Source organism: Magallana gigas, chromosome 7, assembly GCF_963853765.1.
Source record: "Magallana gigas chromosome 7, xbMagGiga1.1, whole genome shotgun sequence".
Taxonomy (NCBI): Eukaryota; Metazoa; Mollusca; class Bivalvia; order Ostreida; family Ostreidae; genus Magallana; species Magallana gigas.
Window position 1 is genome coordinate 10,828,201 of NC_088859.1, and position 18,901 is coordinate 10,847,101.

At 33.9% G+C, this 18,901-nt stretch overlaps 1 protein-coding gene across 1 annotated transcript; it reads right to left on the bottom strand.

The window, feature by feature from the left end:
• Positions 1-13,403: 13,403 nt before the first annotated feature.
• On the bottom strand, positions 13,404-16,701 carry LOC117680516 (actin, cytoplasmic). Its single transcript, XM_034461635.2, has 2 exons — positions 16,351-16,701; positions 13,404-15,249 (listed from the first exon to the last, which is right to left on the bottom strand). Exons 1-2 carry the CDS (start codon positions 16,474-16,476, stop codon positions 14,242-14,244), a joined length of 1,134 nt encoding a protein of 377 aa, XP_034317526.2. The 5' UTR covers positions 16,477-16,701; the 3' UTR covers positions 13,404-14,241.
• Between the last annotated feature and the right edge of the window lie 2,200 nt (positions 16,702-18,901).

Consider the following 18,901-nt stretch of genomic DNA (forward strand, 5'->3'; position numbering starts at 1 on the left):
GAATTTTAAACAAATGCATGGCGCAAGTCTTCATTGATGACAATGAATTTTGTGACCATGACCTTAGAGTAACGGCTATAGGCATTAAAACTACTTTTGGGTTTGATCTTTAACGCTTAGCTTCATCCAATCGTTTTTAAGTTTCGATTTCATTGAATTTATTTATAGACATGGAAAGTTTATGAGACTTGATAAAAAATTCTCCACGGATCAGAAACTAGAACTGTCCTAATGGGACTATTACCCCAGCAATAATTAATAACCCCGGCTAATTAAAAAAAAAAGACAGGTAATTGAATTAAATAAATAAGGTTTGTGATGCATTATTTTAAAAATCTAAAATTGTAAAAAAAAAAAAAAAAAATTTGTTAACAATGAAAATTTTTTAATATGTCAGAACCTCATTGTAATAACATATGTAATAATTTTACAAATTTCTATATCCGATTTTATTTTATTTTAAAATTGTTTTAAAGAAAATACATCAAAGTGACAATAAACCCTCCCTTTTCAGTATATAAAAACAGCCAAGCAATGCTCTTATGTGGATTCAACCTCGAATATGTTTCTAATCGGAGTCTTGATAGATGCATTAAGTTGTGTCAAATTTTCCTCACATTTTCCTATGGTATATGCAACTCCATATTAGAAAATTTATCGCACAGAACTTTGACTTTCTTTGATGAGCTAGTTAAACTTGAATACGCTCCCAAAAATTATCATCATTAGCATGAAAAATATGTAACAAGGAGAATTTAATATTACAAACAATTATAAAATTGCCAAACACTACAATCTTAATGGCCGTTAAAGTCACTTTATCAATTTAATTGACTAATAATTAAATTTAAACTTTAAAAAAAATTTAAATTCCTTATTAATGATGATAAAATTTATTTTATTATAATGATAAAAAGTTCTAGTTTATATTAAACAGTTTAAAAACTAGTCCAAAACCACTGTCCATTTCACAGATTATCAATCTTTACATGCTTCATTTAAAACATGGCATAGATAATGGCCTTTTGGGACAAATGAATTATGCCACACTTGTCTGTGATGTTCTTATTAGCTCCCAAGAATATATCATTGACAAACAAAAAGTTTGCATGGTGAGTTGAAAGAATACTTATAAAATATAAATTTAGTTAAGAAATAAAGACAAAAATACCCAATCAATGTATTTATATAGATATACTTTTGACTATTTTTTTTACTATTAATCAATTAATAAAATCTGGTAGGATTACCTCCCTTACTTTTCAACATAAGTGTACAATATATAGGATAAGGAAAATGAAAAATTGTTATATAATCATTAAATCTTGTTTGATCTTTTTAAAAAATGTAGGTAAACATATTCAACATAATGTTCAACAGAAGTACAAATACTTAGACTGATCCATGCAGAAGTAAACAATTCAATAGGGGAACATTTTTGTTTACAGGCAAACGGACAGACGGACGGACAGGGTGAAACCAATATACTCCCCTAAACTTCGTTTTCGGTGATATAATTAGAAATTTTGAAAGTACTACTTTAAGTAAATTACAAAACAATGCAGTCATCTTGGTTTTATCGTAATAACGGCATAATTAATTTTTAAAACTAATTTTTATCGAAGGTTACATGTAAATCAACTTATATAACAATTAGATAGAATGTTTAAAATTTAAGTTCAATTTGCAATTGTGCTAAAATCAAAAAACAAAATAAGACAGTCATTTAAAGAAGAACATTCTATCTTGGCATGATTTGTTTAAAAATTCTTATCAAAAAGATAGTTCTTTGCCATTACTGTAAAATGCTATATTGATGAAGAGAGGATAAACTTTTCCCTTTCTTTCGAGGATAAGAATATGTAGTAATCAAGAGTTAACTGGAGTGAAGTGATATAAATAGGCACACTCATCAAGTTTCCTATCTGACGTAATTACCTGTTGAGGTATTTAAAGTTTCCGGTTAAATAAATGATTAATTGGACAAAAAAAAAAGATTTTGAACACGCTGGTCCACGAACACTAAATTTAACTTACTGTGACATTGAGAATTACTAGAGCAGTAACTGTTTTAAACTCTTTAACTTACTCTGATGTATTACCCTAGTTTTAATATTAATATGATGTAGGGGAGTAAACCAATCATTCATACGTGAGTTTAAAAATGTCTGAACACTGTTAAGTAAAGAATTATTCTGATAATAACATTGATAATTAAACAAGTATTGGTAGTATAAATAAAGTAGCATGGGAACAAACAATACAATTAAGCTTGTAAAAAGATACCATAACCTTCATTCCTTCCTTTATTTTATTGCCTTTTTGGGAAGGGGGAATTAACTAATTTTCTGAAGAAAGAAAATTCGAATACCAAAACTTAATAATGTCAATTTGTTTTCATAAAATGTTTTAAATGTCCCTGTCTTTCTTTCTTTGTTTTGAATTACCCTTTTCTCTATAAAACATTTACGCCTTATCTGCATACAAATACTTGTATATTGAATACTTTAAAAAAAACAACTGATTATACAGAGCAGATTTTGTCCAATGAAAAAATGACAATAACAAACCGTGAACCATCTAAAAAATTCATAAAGCGAAATACAAATATCAAGTGAATGCTTGCAAACCAAATGATCATAATCAGGGGTAAAATTAAACGACGATTTAAAAAATCAATGTATGGGGATCAAATTGGCCAATGGCTTTTATTGACAATCAGAACACATATCCCTCCCTTTGTTTTGTTTTTAAATTCCAGCAGGCATTTGTCAAAATTTCGTTTCATTTTCGAATGATTTTACTGTTGTACAAGTTTACATTCAAGGCATTTTGACGTAAAATTTAACTTGAAATAAGAAACGAAAGCGATGTCCTCATCGCTGCATAAATCAAAGAAAGAAGTAAAGGAACTGTAAAATCTCTATTGTAATTTAAACGTCAATTATACTTACTGTGGCTTTAAATACAGGATAAAAAGCATTTATTTGGCATAAAAAGTATTTTCAAAATTTAAAGATAAAAACACCATGAATAACTTGAACAGCCAAACAGTCAGTTACTTTGTGAAACAAAACAATACAAACCAACTTCATTCATGCAAAAATATGATCATATGAAGTTTAAAAAACAGTGTTCTTTGCCAACAAATGATAATGAAATCAAATTCAAAGATGCCACGCTAAACATACACCAATATAAAAATATCAGACATTTGTAATAAAAAAAAACCAAATAAAAAAACACAACCAAAACAAACATTAAAGTAAACTATCGTTGTCGCGTAAAGAGTCAGCGCATGAAAAAAAAAATTAATATTGTCAGTTGCTTGTAACTAGTCTTTTTTATATTTATACCACTACATGGAATTTTTAATGATGAAAAAATTAAGTAGTCAAGTTACATGCTTACAAATGCAAAACTGGTACCAAGAATCTTATTTCACAAATACACTGTGTATGACTGAAAATAAAGTTTTGTCATAAATATCATAACATAACTGCTGACAAAAAAAAACCAAGAAAGTGTTACGTTGATATTGTAAACTTAAAAATAAAAAAATAATGTAAATGGATCTTCAGTGTCAGTATATGATAATTGTTATATGTAAACATTGAAATGTTCAATACAGATTGTACCATTATCCCACGAATTAGCCACAGGTAATATAAAACACATTTCAGTGACATATAGTATATCAATATATCCGGAAACGAAAAAGTTTGTTTGTTTTACATACAATATTGGATTTTCTTAACGCTGAAACAATCGGTCACAAACAGATTGTCTTTGGAGTCAACACATAAATCCCGTGGGATCCAAACTTTACAATTGCTGATGAAGCGGAGGAACTGTCCGTCTTTATTTAGGATGTGGATAAGGTTGTTTGGATAATGATCTGCTATCAGAATCCGACATTGACTGTCAGTAGTGATGCCATATGGATAAAATGTTTCAATGGTAGTAGAGGAAGGACCAGTGTATGTAAACCGGAGTTTCCCGGCCTGATTGACCACCACTACTGCGTTGATGTCAAAATCGGTTACACAAATATCTTGATTCCTGTTCTCAGTGATGTATTTAGTGACACCAGTTGAATAGAGAGGCTGACCAAAGTCGTCGAACTGAATGCTTGTTTTCTCTATAGAGCCAGAGTAACGTACAACTTTTGTTTGTATATAATCGTCACTCTCCACGATAACCAAAAGGTCGCCAGAGGAGGTACTGCAGATATTGTGAGGTATCCACCCCCGTAGTTTGATCAAAGTATGAATCTGTGAATTCTTCACTAGGTTCACAGATCTATCATTGTAATCAGTGTAAACAAGATCACCGCCTGTTGTAACTGCTATGTCCCATGGATCATTCCCTGACTTGGTTGCAATTGACTTTAGCGCATTTCCCTTGACGTTGTAGAGACTCATGTATTTGGAATTTTGACACAACCAGAATCTTGTATCATTTTTACAGGAAACACCAAATGTGACCTGATGTTCATCAGTATTTTCATAAACTTCTTTAATGACCTTTGGTTCCGAAATGAGCGGATTGTCTATCGGCGACGCCACATAACCTCCAGAATCCATTATGTAGCCACGTTCTTCTGTTTTGATAGATAATTCTGACAAAGAACCAAACTGTTGATAAATTTGATTTTTGTTAATTTTCTGAGGTATAAAACGTGGCAATGAAATTATGAGATTACGTGGCAATTTTCTGAATTCAGAATTCTTTGACTTATAGGTAAAGACGAGGCTGGCATCATTGGAGTCTAGTACTTTTTTAAGATCGCCAATAATCTGTGTAATATCAGAGATGTTGTATGTGATTTCATTTTCTACTTTATTTAATTCATCCATATGTTTGGAATCGATTTTGCCCAAATTAGCTTTAAGTTTCATAATAATATTGTCTATTTCTTTGTGCCAAATTTCTCCTTGTTTGTGAAGAGCTGCTGTCAATTTCTGTGAGTTTTCATTTAGATCAGCCTTTTGTGTTTGGATGCTAGATGCAATCTCACAATACCTAGGATGAATACAGCTCTTTAATTCTTGTAAATCTCTTTGTAATAGTTCCTTTTTTGATTCAAAGCTTTTAAGAATGTGAACTACGTAATGAGCATGATGTGTTTTAGACGAAACACAGTGTACACAGATAGGAATGTCACATTGCTCACAATGAAGCTCGCATTGTGTGAAATGCTCTGAACATTTGGGATAAATAGGAGTTGTTCCTCGCTTTTGAAATGACACAACTTTGTGTTCTTTGGATTCATCAGATATATGTTCCCCAACACAGGGTTTACAAAGACTTAGGTTACATATATCACAGTGCATTGGTGGAACAGGAGTCTCACAGAGATGACAACGTATGACATCCTGGGCATCCTGAAAGGGGTCCATGACCAGACACCTTACTGTCAATACCTTTAAAAGATCCTGAAAAAAAAGTATTGATTAATTACATTTTTGTAATAATTTGTATTACTTGGTTTTTGAGAGAAATTGTAAATTGAAGGTAAATCCCCTCCTCTATGTTAACACATCATTGTTGACACTGGCGAGGAGAAAACGATGCAAACTTCTGACTATGGAAATTTCAACCATCGCCATTATATGTTGCTCGTTGCTATGTTGTATCTCCCTGAACGACGTGGTAGCATCGTTTGAAGGGAATCGTTTTTAATCGGTTGTTTATAGAACATTTTAATTCATCTCAGTAACAAAACTTCTCACTTTATATTGAAAAACGCTTTTCTTTCATTTGATAATGATTAAAAGAAACTAACCTTCAATATCTAGTATGGTGAGTCGATGATTTTTCTTTCATTGTACTGGCTTCCTGTTAGCGTAAACATGTAATTTAAATATCAGACATATCGATCAAGTAAAACTTCAGAATATATATTCTAGTTTGATAGTAAACAGAACCACCAAGGCGGCACAGTAAATATCTTTTCAATTCATGTGTGCTTTAAATTTTCCTCGTGTTTTCTATTGTTGGTTAAATTACAAGTTAGAATACATTATAGAAAGCAACACGATTTCACCACAGCAATAAAACTTAAACTTGTTCCCAAATCAATAAATCAGGAATTCTGGTGGTAAGCTCGATCTGTATTGGTCATGACATAGTGTAGCGGCTTAGGTCAATATTTCGGCAAGATATTTCACTTGTGGATACAAGCACCAAATTTTGCATGAAGGTTCCTTGAACATTACTTGATCAAAAAATATCGTTGGCCATTCAAGATTTGGTCATTTTCAAGATGACCGCCTCTTATTTCAAAATGGCGTCTTTTTTCATAATGTTTTCATGATATTTTGAATATTTCTGGGTAATGATTTTATTTTCTGTGCAATTATGAAGAAGAATTTGTTGTATGATATAATTTGATGTTCATTTCATATATGAACACTCATCGCATGCGTTTAAAAAGATGCTGCAGCTCATTTTTGAATGTACATGATCTAATCGTCTAAGCAGTTGCACTGCAAAGAGCAGTGCAAAATAATTCGGACTTGAAACATTTGTATTCCCCAGAACAACTAATATTACATGAACATTTCAGTAGTTTTTGACATGAAGCCGCAATTGATGGTAAGGATGTCCCGTGTGAAACCGAAAAAACGCAATCTTATCCAAACCCTATCTGGAAGGGGATGCTGTGGTTTTTTACTTACATAGTAACTGACCCAATGTATTGTGACCCATGGAAAATGCACAAGTCGGTCGGTATTCGTTTTACAAGATTTATTAAAACTCCGCAACTTATTTCAATATTCCGCGATATCGGGAGTCGGTGGACGATCGCTTGACCGTCGCTCTCCATCTGCCGAATAATTAAACATGGCCAACAATTACATATAGATAACAAAACATTTTTAACAAAAGAGAATAAAAGAGTTACTTCAATTAACGGATTACTCAGATAAACTGTAAGTCAATTAAGAGTGTCCAGATCAAAGTCACTCAACGCCAGTGACAAGGGAAAATGTGTCATGTCCAAGGGGAACATTTCACACGGTGATAGTATGTCCAGCTTGCAATACAGATCTCTTAATATGCTCTACAAGAGCAGCTCTTGAGGGATCGAGGGATGCCATTGTATGGAAGCTGCTTACGAGCAAAGAGGCCAATGCGCGTGTCATTTACTGTATTGGAAGTGTTAGACCGAACGTACATGATGTGTACAAATTCTTCTAGTTTATTAATTATATGTTCTGTCACACTGTCACAAGTAGCAGATACGATTGGTCTGTTAAAATCCAGATGGTCTTGTTTTGTTCTCGTTACACCGAAAAAAAGTGTTCCAAGAATTTGGCGGTCTAGTGTTTCTAGTTATCTTCCGTCTAGATCTAATGCCTCGTTTTCTTCTACTTTCACCTTTATGGTTATCATCTTTGTAAACATCGATGACAATAGCCTTGCACAAGCGAAGTGCGCTAGGATAATGTCATTGGCATAGTTATCAAAGGTTTGACATTGTTCGGTTGTTTTGAATTGACTATAATGATGGGCCGTCAATAACAAGTGAGGGAACTGTCGGTACACTGTTTGGCAATACTTGATTAGCTTCCAAAATAGGCATCGACTGAGATTTCACACCAGTATTCGAAAAAAACATCTTGGAAACAGATCTGCCCCACAAAGAAAGATTGATTGAATATCCTTTGAGCAATTTTCAAAACAATCTGATGCTAAGAAGGTTTGGCAAACAAGCTAAAACAAATGCTGCTTCTCAGTGAAATGTTCTCATACTATTTATGGACATATATTAAAAATACTGCCAATTAAACCTCGTGTTTTCTATTGTTGGTTAAATTACAAGTAAGAATACATTATAGAAAGCAACACAATTTCACCATAGCAATAAAACTTAAACTTGTTCCCAAATCAATAAATCAGGAATGCTGGTGGTAAGCTCGATCTGTATTGGTCATGACATATTGTAGCGGCTTAGGTCAATATTTCAGCAAGATATTTCACTTGTGGATACAAGCACCAAATTTTGCATGAAGGTTCCTTGAACATTACTTGATCAAAAAATATCGTTGGCCATTCAAGTTTTGGTCATTTTCAAGATGACCGCCTCTTATTTCAAAATGGCGTCTTTTTCATAATGTTTTCATGATATTTTAAATATTTCTGGGTAATGATTTTATTTTCTGTGCAATTATGAAGAAGAATTTGTTGTATGATATAATTTGATGTTCATTTCATATATGAACACTTATCGCATGCGTTTAAAAAGATGCTGCAGCTCATTTTTGAATGTACATGATCTAATCGTCTAAGCAGTTGCACTACAAAGAGCAGTGCAAAATAATTCGGACTTGAAACATTTGTATTCCCCAGAACAACTAATATTACATGAACATTTCAGTAGTTTTTGACATGAAGCCGCAATTGATGGTAAGGATGTCCCGTGTGAAACCGAAAAAACGCAATCTTATCCAAACCCTATCTGGAAGGGGATGCTGTGGTTTTTTACATACATAGTAACTGACCAATTGTATTGTGACCCATGGAAAATGCACAAGTCGGTCGGTATTCGTTTTACAAGATTTATTAAAACTCCGCAACTTATTTCAATATTCCGCGATATCGGGAGTCGGTGGACGATCGCTTGACCGTCGCTCTCCATCTGCCGAATAATTAAACATGGCCAACAATTACATATAGATAACAAAACATTTTTAACAAAAGAGAATAAAAGAGTTACTTCAATTAACGGATTACTCAGATAAACTGTAAGTCAATTAAGAGTGTCCAGATCAAAGTCACTCAACGCCAGTGACAAGGGAAAATGTGTCATGTCCAAGGGGAACATTTCACACGGTGATAGTATGTCCAGCTTGCAATACAGATCTCTTAATATGCTCTACAAGAGCAGCTCTTGAGGGATCGAGGGATGCCATTGTATGGAAGCTGCTTACGAGCAAAGAGGCCAATGCGCGTGTCATTTACTGTATTGGAAGTGCTAGACCGAACGTACATGATGTGTACAAATTCTTCTAGTTTATTAATTATATGTTCTGTCACACTGTCACAAGTAGCAGATTCGATTGGTCTGTTAAAATCCAGATGGTCTTGTTTTGTTCTCGTTACACCGAAAAAAAGTGTTCCAAGAGTTTGGCGGTCTAGTGTTTCTAGTTATCTTCCGTCTAGATCTTATGCCTCGTTTTCTTCTACTTTCACCTTTATGGTTATCATCTTTGTAAACATCGAAGACAATAGCCTTGCACAAGCGAAGTGCGCTAGGATAATGTCATTGGCATAGTTATCAAAGGTTTGACATTGTTCGGTTGTTTTGAATTGACTATAATGATGGGCCGTCAATAACAAGTGAGGGAACTGTCGGTACACTGTTTGGCAATACTTGACTAGCTTCCAAAATAGGCATCGACTGAGATTTCACACCAGTATTCGAAAAAAACATTTTGAGAGAGCGATGGGGGAATTTCTGGTTTCATATTCCAAAAATTCTTGAAATCACATTGCTCTGACAGGTAATAAAAGTCTAGATAACAGGCTACAGTTATCTTCTAAATTTGCTAACTATGTCTTTGAAGAATCAGCTTTTTGTTTTGAAACTTTACCATTAGAAAAACTGAATCACTGAATTTTTCAAGCATAGCCATTGCACAAGCCCATGAGCAGAACAGTGTAATTGTAAAAGGTGATGATGATGCGATATTTCTAACTGTCAAAGAATCTAGAGGGTAGGTAACTGGAAACAGTAGACTTGGAACTCTTTTCTTCGGTGTATCGAGAAAAAACTGAACTATTGGGTTTTTAGCAGACAAAATCGTATCTGTAACTATAACGACAGAAACTACTATAGTTGTAACAAAGGAAAAAATGTTGTCAGTACAGAGCTATAGATACAGACTTTGTATCATCTTGAAACCATGAAGAAGCTGACACTTGTATGTTCCTACATACAAAACATGCAGCCTTGGGTAGTATCAAATCAAATTCGGATACAGATTGTTGTTGTTATTGGTGTGGGAGTTTTTGATGATTTGAAAGTTGATGAGTTATTGGTGAAAGGGCAGGAATTTGCGATTGATACCAATTCATGATAATGTTTGATCAGTGGGTCCAAGATCAAAAGCACTTTAATTCTTTCATGCATTCACGGATTGTGATACAGAGACCGAATTTGATGGGACATGTAAAATGACAGCATGGCAGGCTGAAATGTGTTTGAGAGCGTTGCAGAGCGTATTCAGATTCTTAAGTTCTCCTTGTGACTGTGGCAGAACATATAATCAATTTGTACACATCATGTTCGTTCGGTCTAGCACTGCCAATAGAGTAAATGACACGCGCCTTGGCCTCTTTGCTCGTAAGCAGCGTCCGTACAATAGCATCCCTCGATCCCTCAGAAGCTGCTCTTATAGATCATATTAAGAGATCTGTATTGCAAGCTAAACATACATTGGGTCAGTCACTATACAAATGACAAAACTCACCATCCCCTTCCAGATGGGGTTGGGATAAAGATTACGGTTTTCAGATTTCACACTGGACATCCTTACCACCAATGGCGGCTTCATGTTAAGAACTACTGAAATGTTGATGTAATATTAGTTGTTCTGGGGAATGCAAATGTTTCAAGTCCGAATTATTTTGCACTGCTCTTTACAGTGCAACTGCTTAGACGATTAGATCATGTACATTCAAAAATGAGCTGCAGAATCTTTTTAAACGCATGCGCAGAGTGTTCATATATGAAATGAACATCAAATTATATCATACAACAAATTCTTCTTCATAATTTCACAGAAAATAAAAACATTACCCAGAAATATTTAAAATATCATGAAAACATTATGAAAAAGACGCCATTTTGAAATAAGAGGCGGTCATCTTGAAAATGACCAAAACTTGAATGGCCAACGATATTTTTTGATCAAGTAATGTTTAAAGAGCCTTCTTGCAAAATTTGGTGCTTGTATCCACAAGTGAAATATTCCATCCACTATCCGCTACACTAACAATAATATTGCAAGAGTAATATTGAACAACACTGTTTCATCTTCTGACAGATATAAGTCAAAGAGAGTAAAGACATTTTATGACGAATTTATGTGACCATAAATGTTAAACAGATAATTTACAATGCAGTCATTCAAATCGTACTCTGTCTATCTGAAATTCAAATATTAAAGTATTGTTCAATGGTCGTTTGATTGCAGAGTAGCAAAGTCTTTATTTTTTGAACATGTGAAAAGTCAATTTTATTGTTTTTCGATACATTTTACTGCCAGTTTTATTGTATGGTGTAATATCTTGAATGATATAAAGTTAGAATTAATCAAACAGCAAACTTTTTAACATTGTAAAAATTATAGTATATTTTGTTTAGTTACATTGAATAATTCAAGAATATGTACAATTTACACACTATTTAACTACAGCTTACCATGTGATTTCAGGGGTTCCTTCTAAATCTGTCGTTTCAGAAAAGTGTGTAATTTTGAAGCTTGGATCACTGAGCAATGTGACTTGGAAGCAAATTCCAAAAACACGAGCGTGCACTTTCTTCCTTTCCAACTGGACTTCAACCACTTGAAACAAGCTCTAGCTTTTGGTGAAACTATAGTCTTGACTGAATTCTGTTGCCTGGAGAAGAAAGATATTTTGCACCTACATCACGACAAAGAGCACGCGGCGGGTGTGACCGGTCAGCAGAGGATGCTCACTCCTCCTAGGAACCTGGTCCTGCCTCTGAGGTTTTCCAGAGGTCCGTGATTGCTCTGTTCTTGACCATTGATTGAATACCGAATTGACCACGGTTTCTTCTCCGTTTTTCCCGATCATGATATATTCCCCAAATTACGACATTTCTCTCGATAATGACATTTTTACCGAAATGACTTCGGCGCACGGCGGGTGTGGCCGGTCGGCAGAGGATACTTACTCCTCCTAGGCACCTGATCCTACCTCTATCTTTTTGGAGGTCCGTGTTGCTCAGCTTTGAATTTATATTTCGTTATATGGATTTTTGAGATGGTTGAGGGTTTGTTATTGTCATTTTTTCATGTATATGCAATGCGATACTTAAAACAAAGCTTGTTTAAGGCAGATTATACTTGGCGTGCGTTATAATGCCGACTAGCTTTGGACCACGACAAAAGTATTAAGAATGACTTCCTTTCTGATAAAATAAGTGTTTTCCAGGCGTAATGTTCTTTACCCGAGGTAATTTTAAATAGGTCCACGGTTGTATTCTCTCTATAGTTATTATTTACTGTGGGGCAATTAAGCAACAATAACACAGGCGAGAATAAATTTAAAATCATAATGATTTGCATATTCTAAAGCAGGAAACGTTTTCGGACAATGAAATATATATTCAATATGTACATATAATATGATATAATTCCTACAGCTGTATCTGTAATGTGCAATATCATTAGCTAAGTATTAAAGTACACTTTATAATGACCAGAAAATGGCTTTTGCCAAAAACATATTAATCCATATGTAAAAATAAGTATTTTTAACCGGGTTTTCCAACGCAAAAATCCGGTTATCAAAATGGTGAAAATGGCGGGCGGTCGGGCGGGTGGGACAGTTTTCAAGATAAGAAGTTGTTCTTTTGCAGATCAATTGTACATATGTATTAGAAGTGTGCATATTGCTAGGATTTTGATTTCTGATCATTTATGAAAAAACACCAGCTTTTGAACTTAGTCATTTTTTTGGCGAAATATTGCATATAGGGTACCCTCATTTGATAACTCCTCCTACAGTTTTTAATGCCACAGGTCAAACCTGATCACTTTGTGGGATAAACAAATATTATCAAAATTAAAATCAACTCCCAAAAATAAAATTTAAAAGTTTGTTATCCAATAAATTTGTTTGTTTGATTATTTAATCAGATCATGATCAACAACTATCTCAAGGAGTTTGTTTTTACAATCATTAAACTTTAATTAATGATTAAACACGGGCAATGACTTCACATGGAACATACCTGCCTTCTCTATAATTATGTATTTAAATCTGACTGTAACATTAATATTAAAACTCCATATTTTGATAAATCAATAAAGCATTAGCTTAAACTAGGTGATTTAAATTAAAGGAAAATCAAAAGAATTTTTTGCATAAATACTTTACGATTCAATAGTTAAGAAACTGAAACACAACTGTACAAGTAGGTCTCTATAGGCTTCCGTATTAAAGCCCTCTTTAAAAGAAAAGATTACACCACTGACCCCCATGCTTTAATGTCAATAGATATTGAATTCGAAGAAATGTCTAGAAAAAAACAGCCTTAAATTTATAAAAATCTTGATACTCAAATAGTTTTTATTTTAAATAAAACTACTACTTTTGAAAATTTGACCATTGTTTATTATAAAAAGTCAAGGGGAAAAAAGCAAGGAGCTTTTATGCGCACTTCTGAGGGCCGAATCAAAGGTGGTCATTAGAACCCATTGTCTTTTGTTTTCCAATAGATCTCCACATTTGCAATCGACAGATGATGCATTCATTTTTCACAATATTTAATATGACAGTTATGCAAAGTTAAAAACGATGAAGTAATATGCCAATGTATTTTAGGTGCAAATAGTCAATTTAAATGCGCTGGGGTATATTTTTTATACATATTTCAATGATATACTGCACTCGAAATACTTGATACAACCACATCGCAAAGTGTAATACCTTACTTAACAGAATGCCCATCTCTATTATTTATCTATAACTTTAAGAAAGAAAAAATCAAAAGATTCTGTTATTTCAAGATATTTTTGATTTCCTTTTTCATACTTTATTCATATTTTATATACATTCAAGTTTTTGTTTATATAGGTTCAATATACCATTAAAAATCTGTTTAAATCTGGTTTGTCTATCTAATTATTCATTTTAAGCATAAATAAACAGTTCCTAGCGATTAACACATTCATTTTATGTCTAAAACTGGAATTTTCACTTTAACATTCAAAATGTAAACAAACGTTTTGTAAACAAAGCGAAGAATTGTAAGCTCTGTAACTCGCTTATAACTCATCAAATGACACTCAAATTTTGCTTGCCTATTAAAAATGCTTTACTGAAGCATTGTAAACATTAAAATCGAAAAAATAATTTTTGACCAAAATCGTGACCATGCCCCTTTAAGCGAGACAAATGAAAAATTATCATTACAACTAAAATGAATATACCTCGAAAAAGTTTTTTATGATTTGTGTGCAGAGATCAAGAATAGTTCTAAAAAGTTTTCTTGTGAACTATGGATGGACCATATTCGTGATACTCCTGTCTGTTGATGCAGGATGGCTTAAAGGTGGGGTTAGAGGCATATAAGGAACCACCGCGCCAGACTGAGTATTTCCCCTCCGGTGGGTCAATGACCTTGATTTCCACTTTGCTAGGAGCCAAACCTGTAATCTCTTTTTTCAAACGATCAGAAAAATTCGGTAACATTGAAGTACCACCCGATAACAAAATGTTAGCGTACAGGTCCTGATGGAGATCGACATCACATTTCATGATGCTGTTATATACGTTTTCGTGAATACCAGGCGATTCTAATCCAATGATAGATGGTTGAAACAGGATTTCTGGACATCTAAACCGCTCACTGCCAATTGTTATACTCTGGTCGTCAGGAAGTTCGTAGCTTTTTTCTAAAGACGAGGATGACGCAGCAGTAGCCATTTCTTCTTCAAAGTCTAAACTTACATAGCAGAGTTTCTCCTTGATGTCTCTGACGATTTCTCTCTGTGCTTTGGTGGTGAATGAGTAACCACATTCTGGGAGAATTTCAATTAGATAGTCTGTCAGATCACGTCCAGCAAAATTCAATCTCATAATGGCATGGGGAAAGCTATGTCCCTCGTAGATAGGAATAATGTTAGACACCCCATCTCCGGAGTCCAGTACAATCCCAGTTGAATGATCAGAAGCGTACATGGACAATACTGCCGGAATGGCGACGTATATTGCGGGAGTTTGGAAGGTTTCAAACATAATTTCTGTCATTTTCTCTCTGTTTGCCTTAGGATTGAGCGGGGGTTCGGTCAGGAGGACGGGGTGTCCCTCTGGGGCTACACGGAGTTTGTTGTAGAAAGTGTAATGCCATATTTTCTCCATAGCATCCCAGTTGGTGACGATGCCATGTTCAATTGGGTACGTACGGGTAAGCATACCTCTCATGTCCTGGACTTCGTCTCCTACATAATTGTCCTCCATTCCAAAACCACCAACCATCAAACCCTAAAATAAGAATTTATACCAGTACTTAACGCATTAACAAAGGTATATACTTGTACCAAAAAAGATTGTTTGCTTTAAATATGTTTTTTTCTATTTTCTGGATGTTTAAGCTGTATTGTTATTTATGAATTATGATGTACCTCATATAGATTAAAACAGACGTTCCACCATCAGGTATTTATTACATAGTGCAACTAGAATTTTTGATATCATTTTTAAAACAGATAAAAGAAAATATGCATTGTGTCCAATAAACATAACTCAGCAAGCATTAAGCACAGGGAGGGCAGTCGGGAAAAAATATGACAAGACTAAGCCTTTACCAAGAGAAACGGATGACAAAAAAAGTGAAAGTCTTATGTTAAACAAGTAAGATTTCAAAATATCCCTAAAACAAGGCATTTTTATGTTTAAAAAAATAATGAACAGGCTAACCGGTTGACATTTTTTTTTTAAAGGATGACTCTTCACTTAAATCATGTCGTCAGACATTAAATGCCAATGATTGATTTTGGCGGCATTTACCCTGATAAACTTTACACTCTACTTAAAAAAACCCGACAAAAACATGTATTTAATTCCAATTGATATTTTCTCTTTTATTTTTAAAAACGATTGAAATTTACATTATCCAAGTATAACCTTTTTGCGTTTATAAATAATTATTATATGTTTTTCTTTAATATTACAGAAACTGTTTTTTAGAGACATTGATATCAATTTAATTCCTACTGCTCTAGTTAATAACGTTAAAAACAGTCAATGATGCCTTCCTTTTGATATTGACTTTTCGTGTATTATTTCTTGATCAACTAAACCTTAAGATGCATCAAGAGAAGTAACTCCAAGGACCTGTATAGGCTGACATTAGACTTCAAACTTAAGTTGTAGAAGCTCGCTAGCCATTCAATAAACGAAAAAAATGGCTGGTTTGTCTGTTACGTGTTGATTAACACTATTGATGATTTGGCTAACGCTGATTATGTAAATATAGCCGTAATGATATTTAATATCCAATCATATTAAATTGTTAGTATGTGTTAGATGTGTTAGTGTACATATATTTTTGTGAAATTTCAAATTTTAATAAATTTATTTTACCTTATGTTTAGGTCGTCCAATAATTGAAGGAAACACGGCTCTCGGAGATTCATCTCCAGAAAACCCTGCCTTGCATAGTCCGGATCCATTGTCAATCACAATTGCTGGAACGTCGTCACCATGCATTTTAAACAACTTGAAGAATATATCTAAGTGTCGTAGATCGGAGATGAGGTTTACCTACAAAAAACGTGTTTATAAGAAGTACTTGAAGTTTTATATTGCGAGGTTTTCCAGAACTGATAAAATACTTCTAGATATTCAATGTCGGTAAAAGGGATCAATTCATAACACGCAGAAAGAATATTTATTATACATGGGATAACATGGTTCCAAATAATCATGCCAGTGCCCAGAGTGGGACTTAAACCCGTTCAATGTTTAGTTTCCAGGAAAATTAAAATTGTTATCGGATAGACCACTGAAAAAGTTTGTTATTTATGTACTTCACATTTAAGCTGGTGAAAAAATTGTTCTTGATGAAATGAAAAGAAGGCCAAGGGCCTTAACGGTCGTCTAAATATAATCCAATCCAATAAGGATTTACAGAATGGCTATTTGTGTAACTGTATATGACAAAGCAAGGTAAAGCATAAGAAGAAAATATGTTGCTAAACGGCAAGATTCATGAACGCTTGAGTTAACAAGAATAGAATTCCTGGGTCCCCCGCCGGTCAAGCAGTATACTAGTATCGAGTCTATCGACCAAGGCTGATTTAGGAACTTGACCAAGGTATTAGTGGTATAAACATTTGGTATAAATTTAATGAAAATCCGTCAAAATTTGAAGGCATGAGAGCGCTTACAAGGTCAATTTTTGGATAAAACGGAGTCATTATTGTGGTCAAAGTCCCATAACTCCAACAAAAAGTATCGACCAATGCTGATTTTCGAACTTGACCAATGAATTAGTGGTATAAACATTTGGTATAAATTTAATGAAAATCCGTCAAAATTTGTAGGTATGAGAGCGCTTACAAAAAAGTGTGACGGACGGACGCACGGACACACGGACGCACGGACACACGGACCCACGGACACACGGACGGACGCCCGGCATTTTTATGTCCCCGCTCCGCGTTGCGGCGGGGGACAATAAATGGATCTGCTAGTCGGAAGTTTTCAAAATATTTGATTCCATTCAATTACTTGAGGAGGTAGAATTATGATCCATATGAGAAAATGTGACATACAATGCCAGCAGGCAATTGAAAGTTGTTAGACTTGCATGAAATGTTAAGAAGAGCATCTTCCTCGAAAAAAGCTTAATTGACAGCAGTAGAGGGTGGTAAAGAAAAATATGTTAAACTTTTCCTATATACATTGCACGTGCTTGTTTATATAACTGAAAACTCATATAGTCTACACAATCATTTACAAACTAAACAAATCACACCTGTATCACACATTAAAATCTATCGTTTGATTCTTAGAATAACACATCAAATACATTATCAATAGTGATGAACAGTGATTGATAATATAATGAAAATCAAGAAAAGAATCTTACTAATTAACTCTACTAAAATAAATCTTCATAAATTAGATTTTAAAAATTAAGGCCCAGTGAAGGTAGGCAGTAGCGGCGTAGATGTATTAGTCAAAACATTTTAAATGAAATCATGCATACACAACAATTCAAATTAGTACTGAGCAATATTCATGAGTGTCGTAGAGTTTAATCTGGATTTTTTTTAAAGATAAATAAAACTGGGAGGTGGAGATGGTGGTAAGGTCACAAGGCTTATAACATGTCACATGTTGAATTAATTTGTTTTTACGTAATCACATTATATCCTAACAGAATAAATGTTGTTTAAAAATATACATTTTTGCATTTTTATTAAATCTACATTTCGAAATTAAATCCATAAAACGTACTGTTCTATACTGGATATAATATTATCATAGATGTATAACATCAAATCCATCAAAAAGTATTCCATTACGTATTTATTTTTAATTATGAATAACCTCATTTAAAACAATGATGGTTTCATTCTGTCTTTGCGTCATAGTTAATTATGGTGACTAATAGAGTCATTCATTCCACCAAGGGAACAAGATTCATAGTCTAGGACGAGGCATAGACCGCGAATTACTGCGGCGTAGCTATACACAGTGTAAGACAGAAAAATCTCAAACCGCTGTCTCACACTGGACAAACTGATCTCACACCGGTGATAATGCAAGAATAATAAAATCATTCATTATTACGAGTGTGGGATAGTAAAATTTCACCGAGGGGACAAGATTCACTGTCTAGAACGAGGCTCTGTCGAGTCCTAGACTGTGAATCTTGGTCCCGGGGTGGAAATTTCACTATCAAACGAGTATAAGTATAGGTAATGAATTATTATTTTTCCTGCATTATTTTACATCAAAAAACGATGCCAGACAACGTTCTTTTTTGATGTCTAAATGTTTACTTCCCGTTTATCCCTCCACGTGCTACAAATAGTGCAAATGCAGAAGAGAGCATACGACATTTTTTCAATGAAAATATGATGGCGCGATGATGAGATTAGCCCAGTTCTTCATTAATCATTTC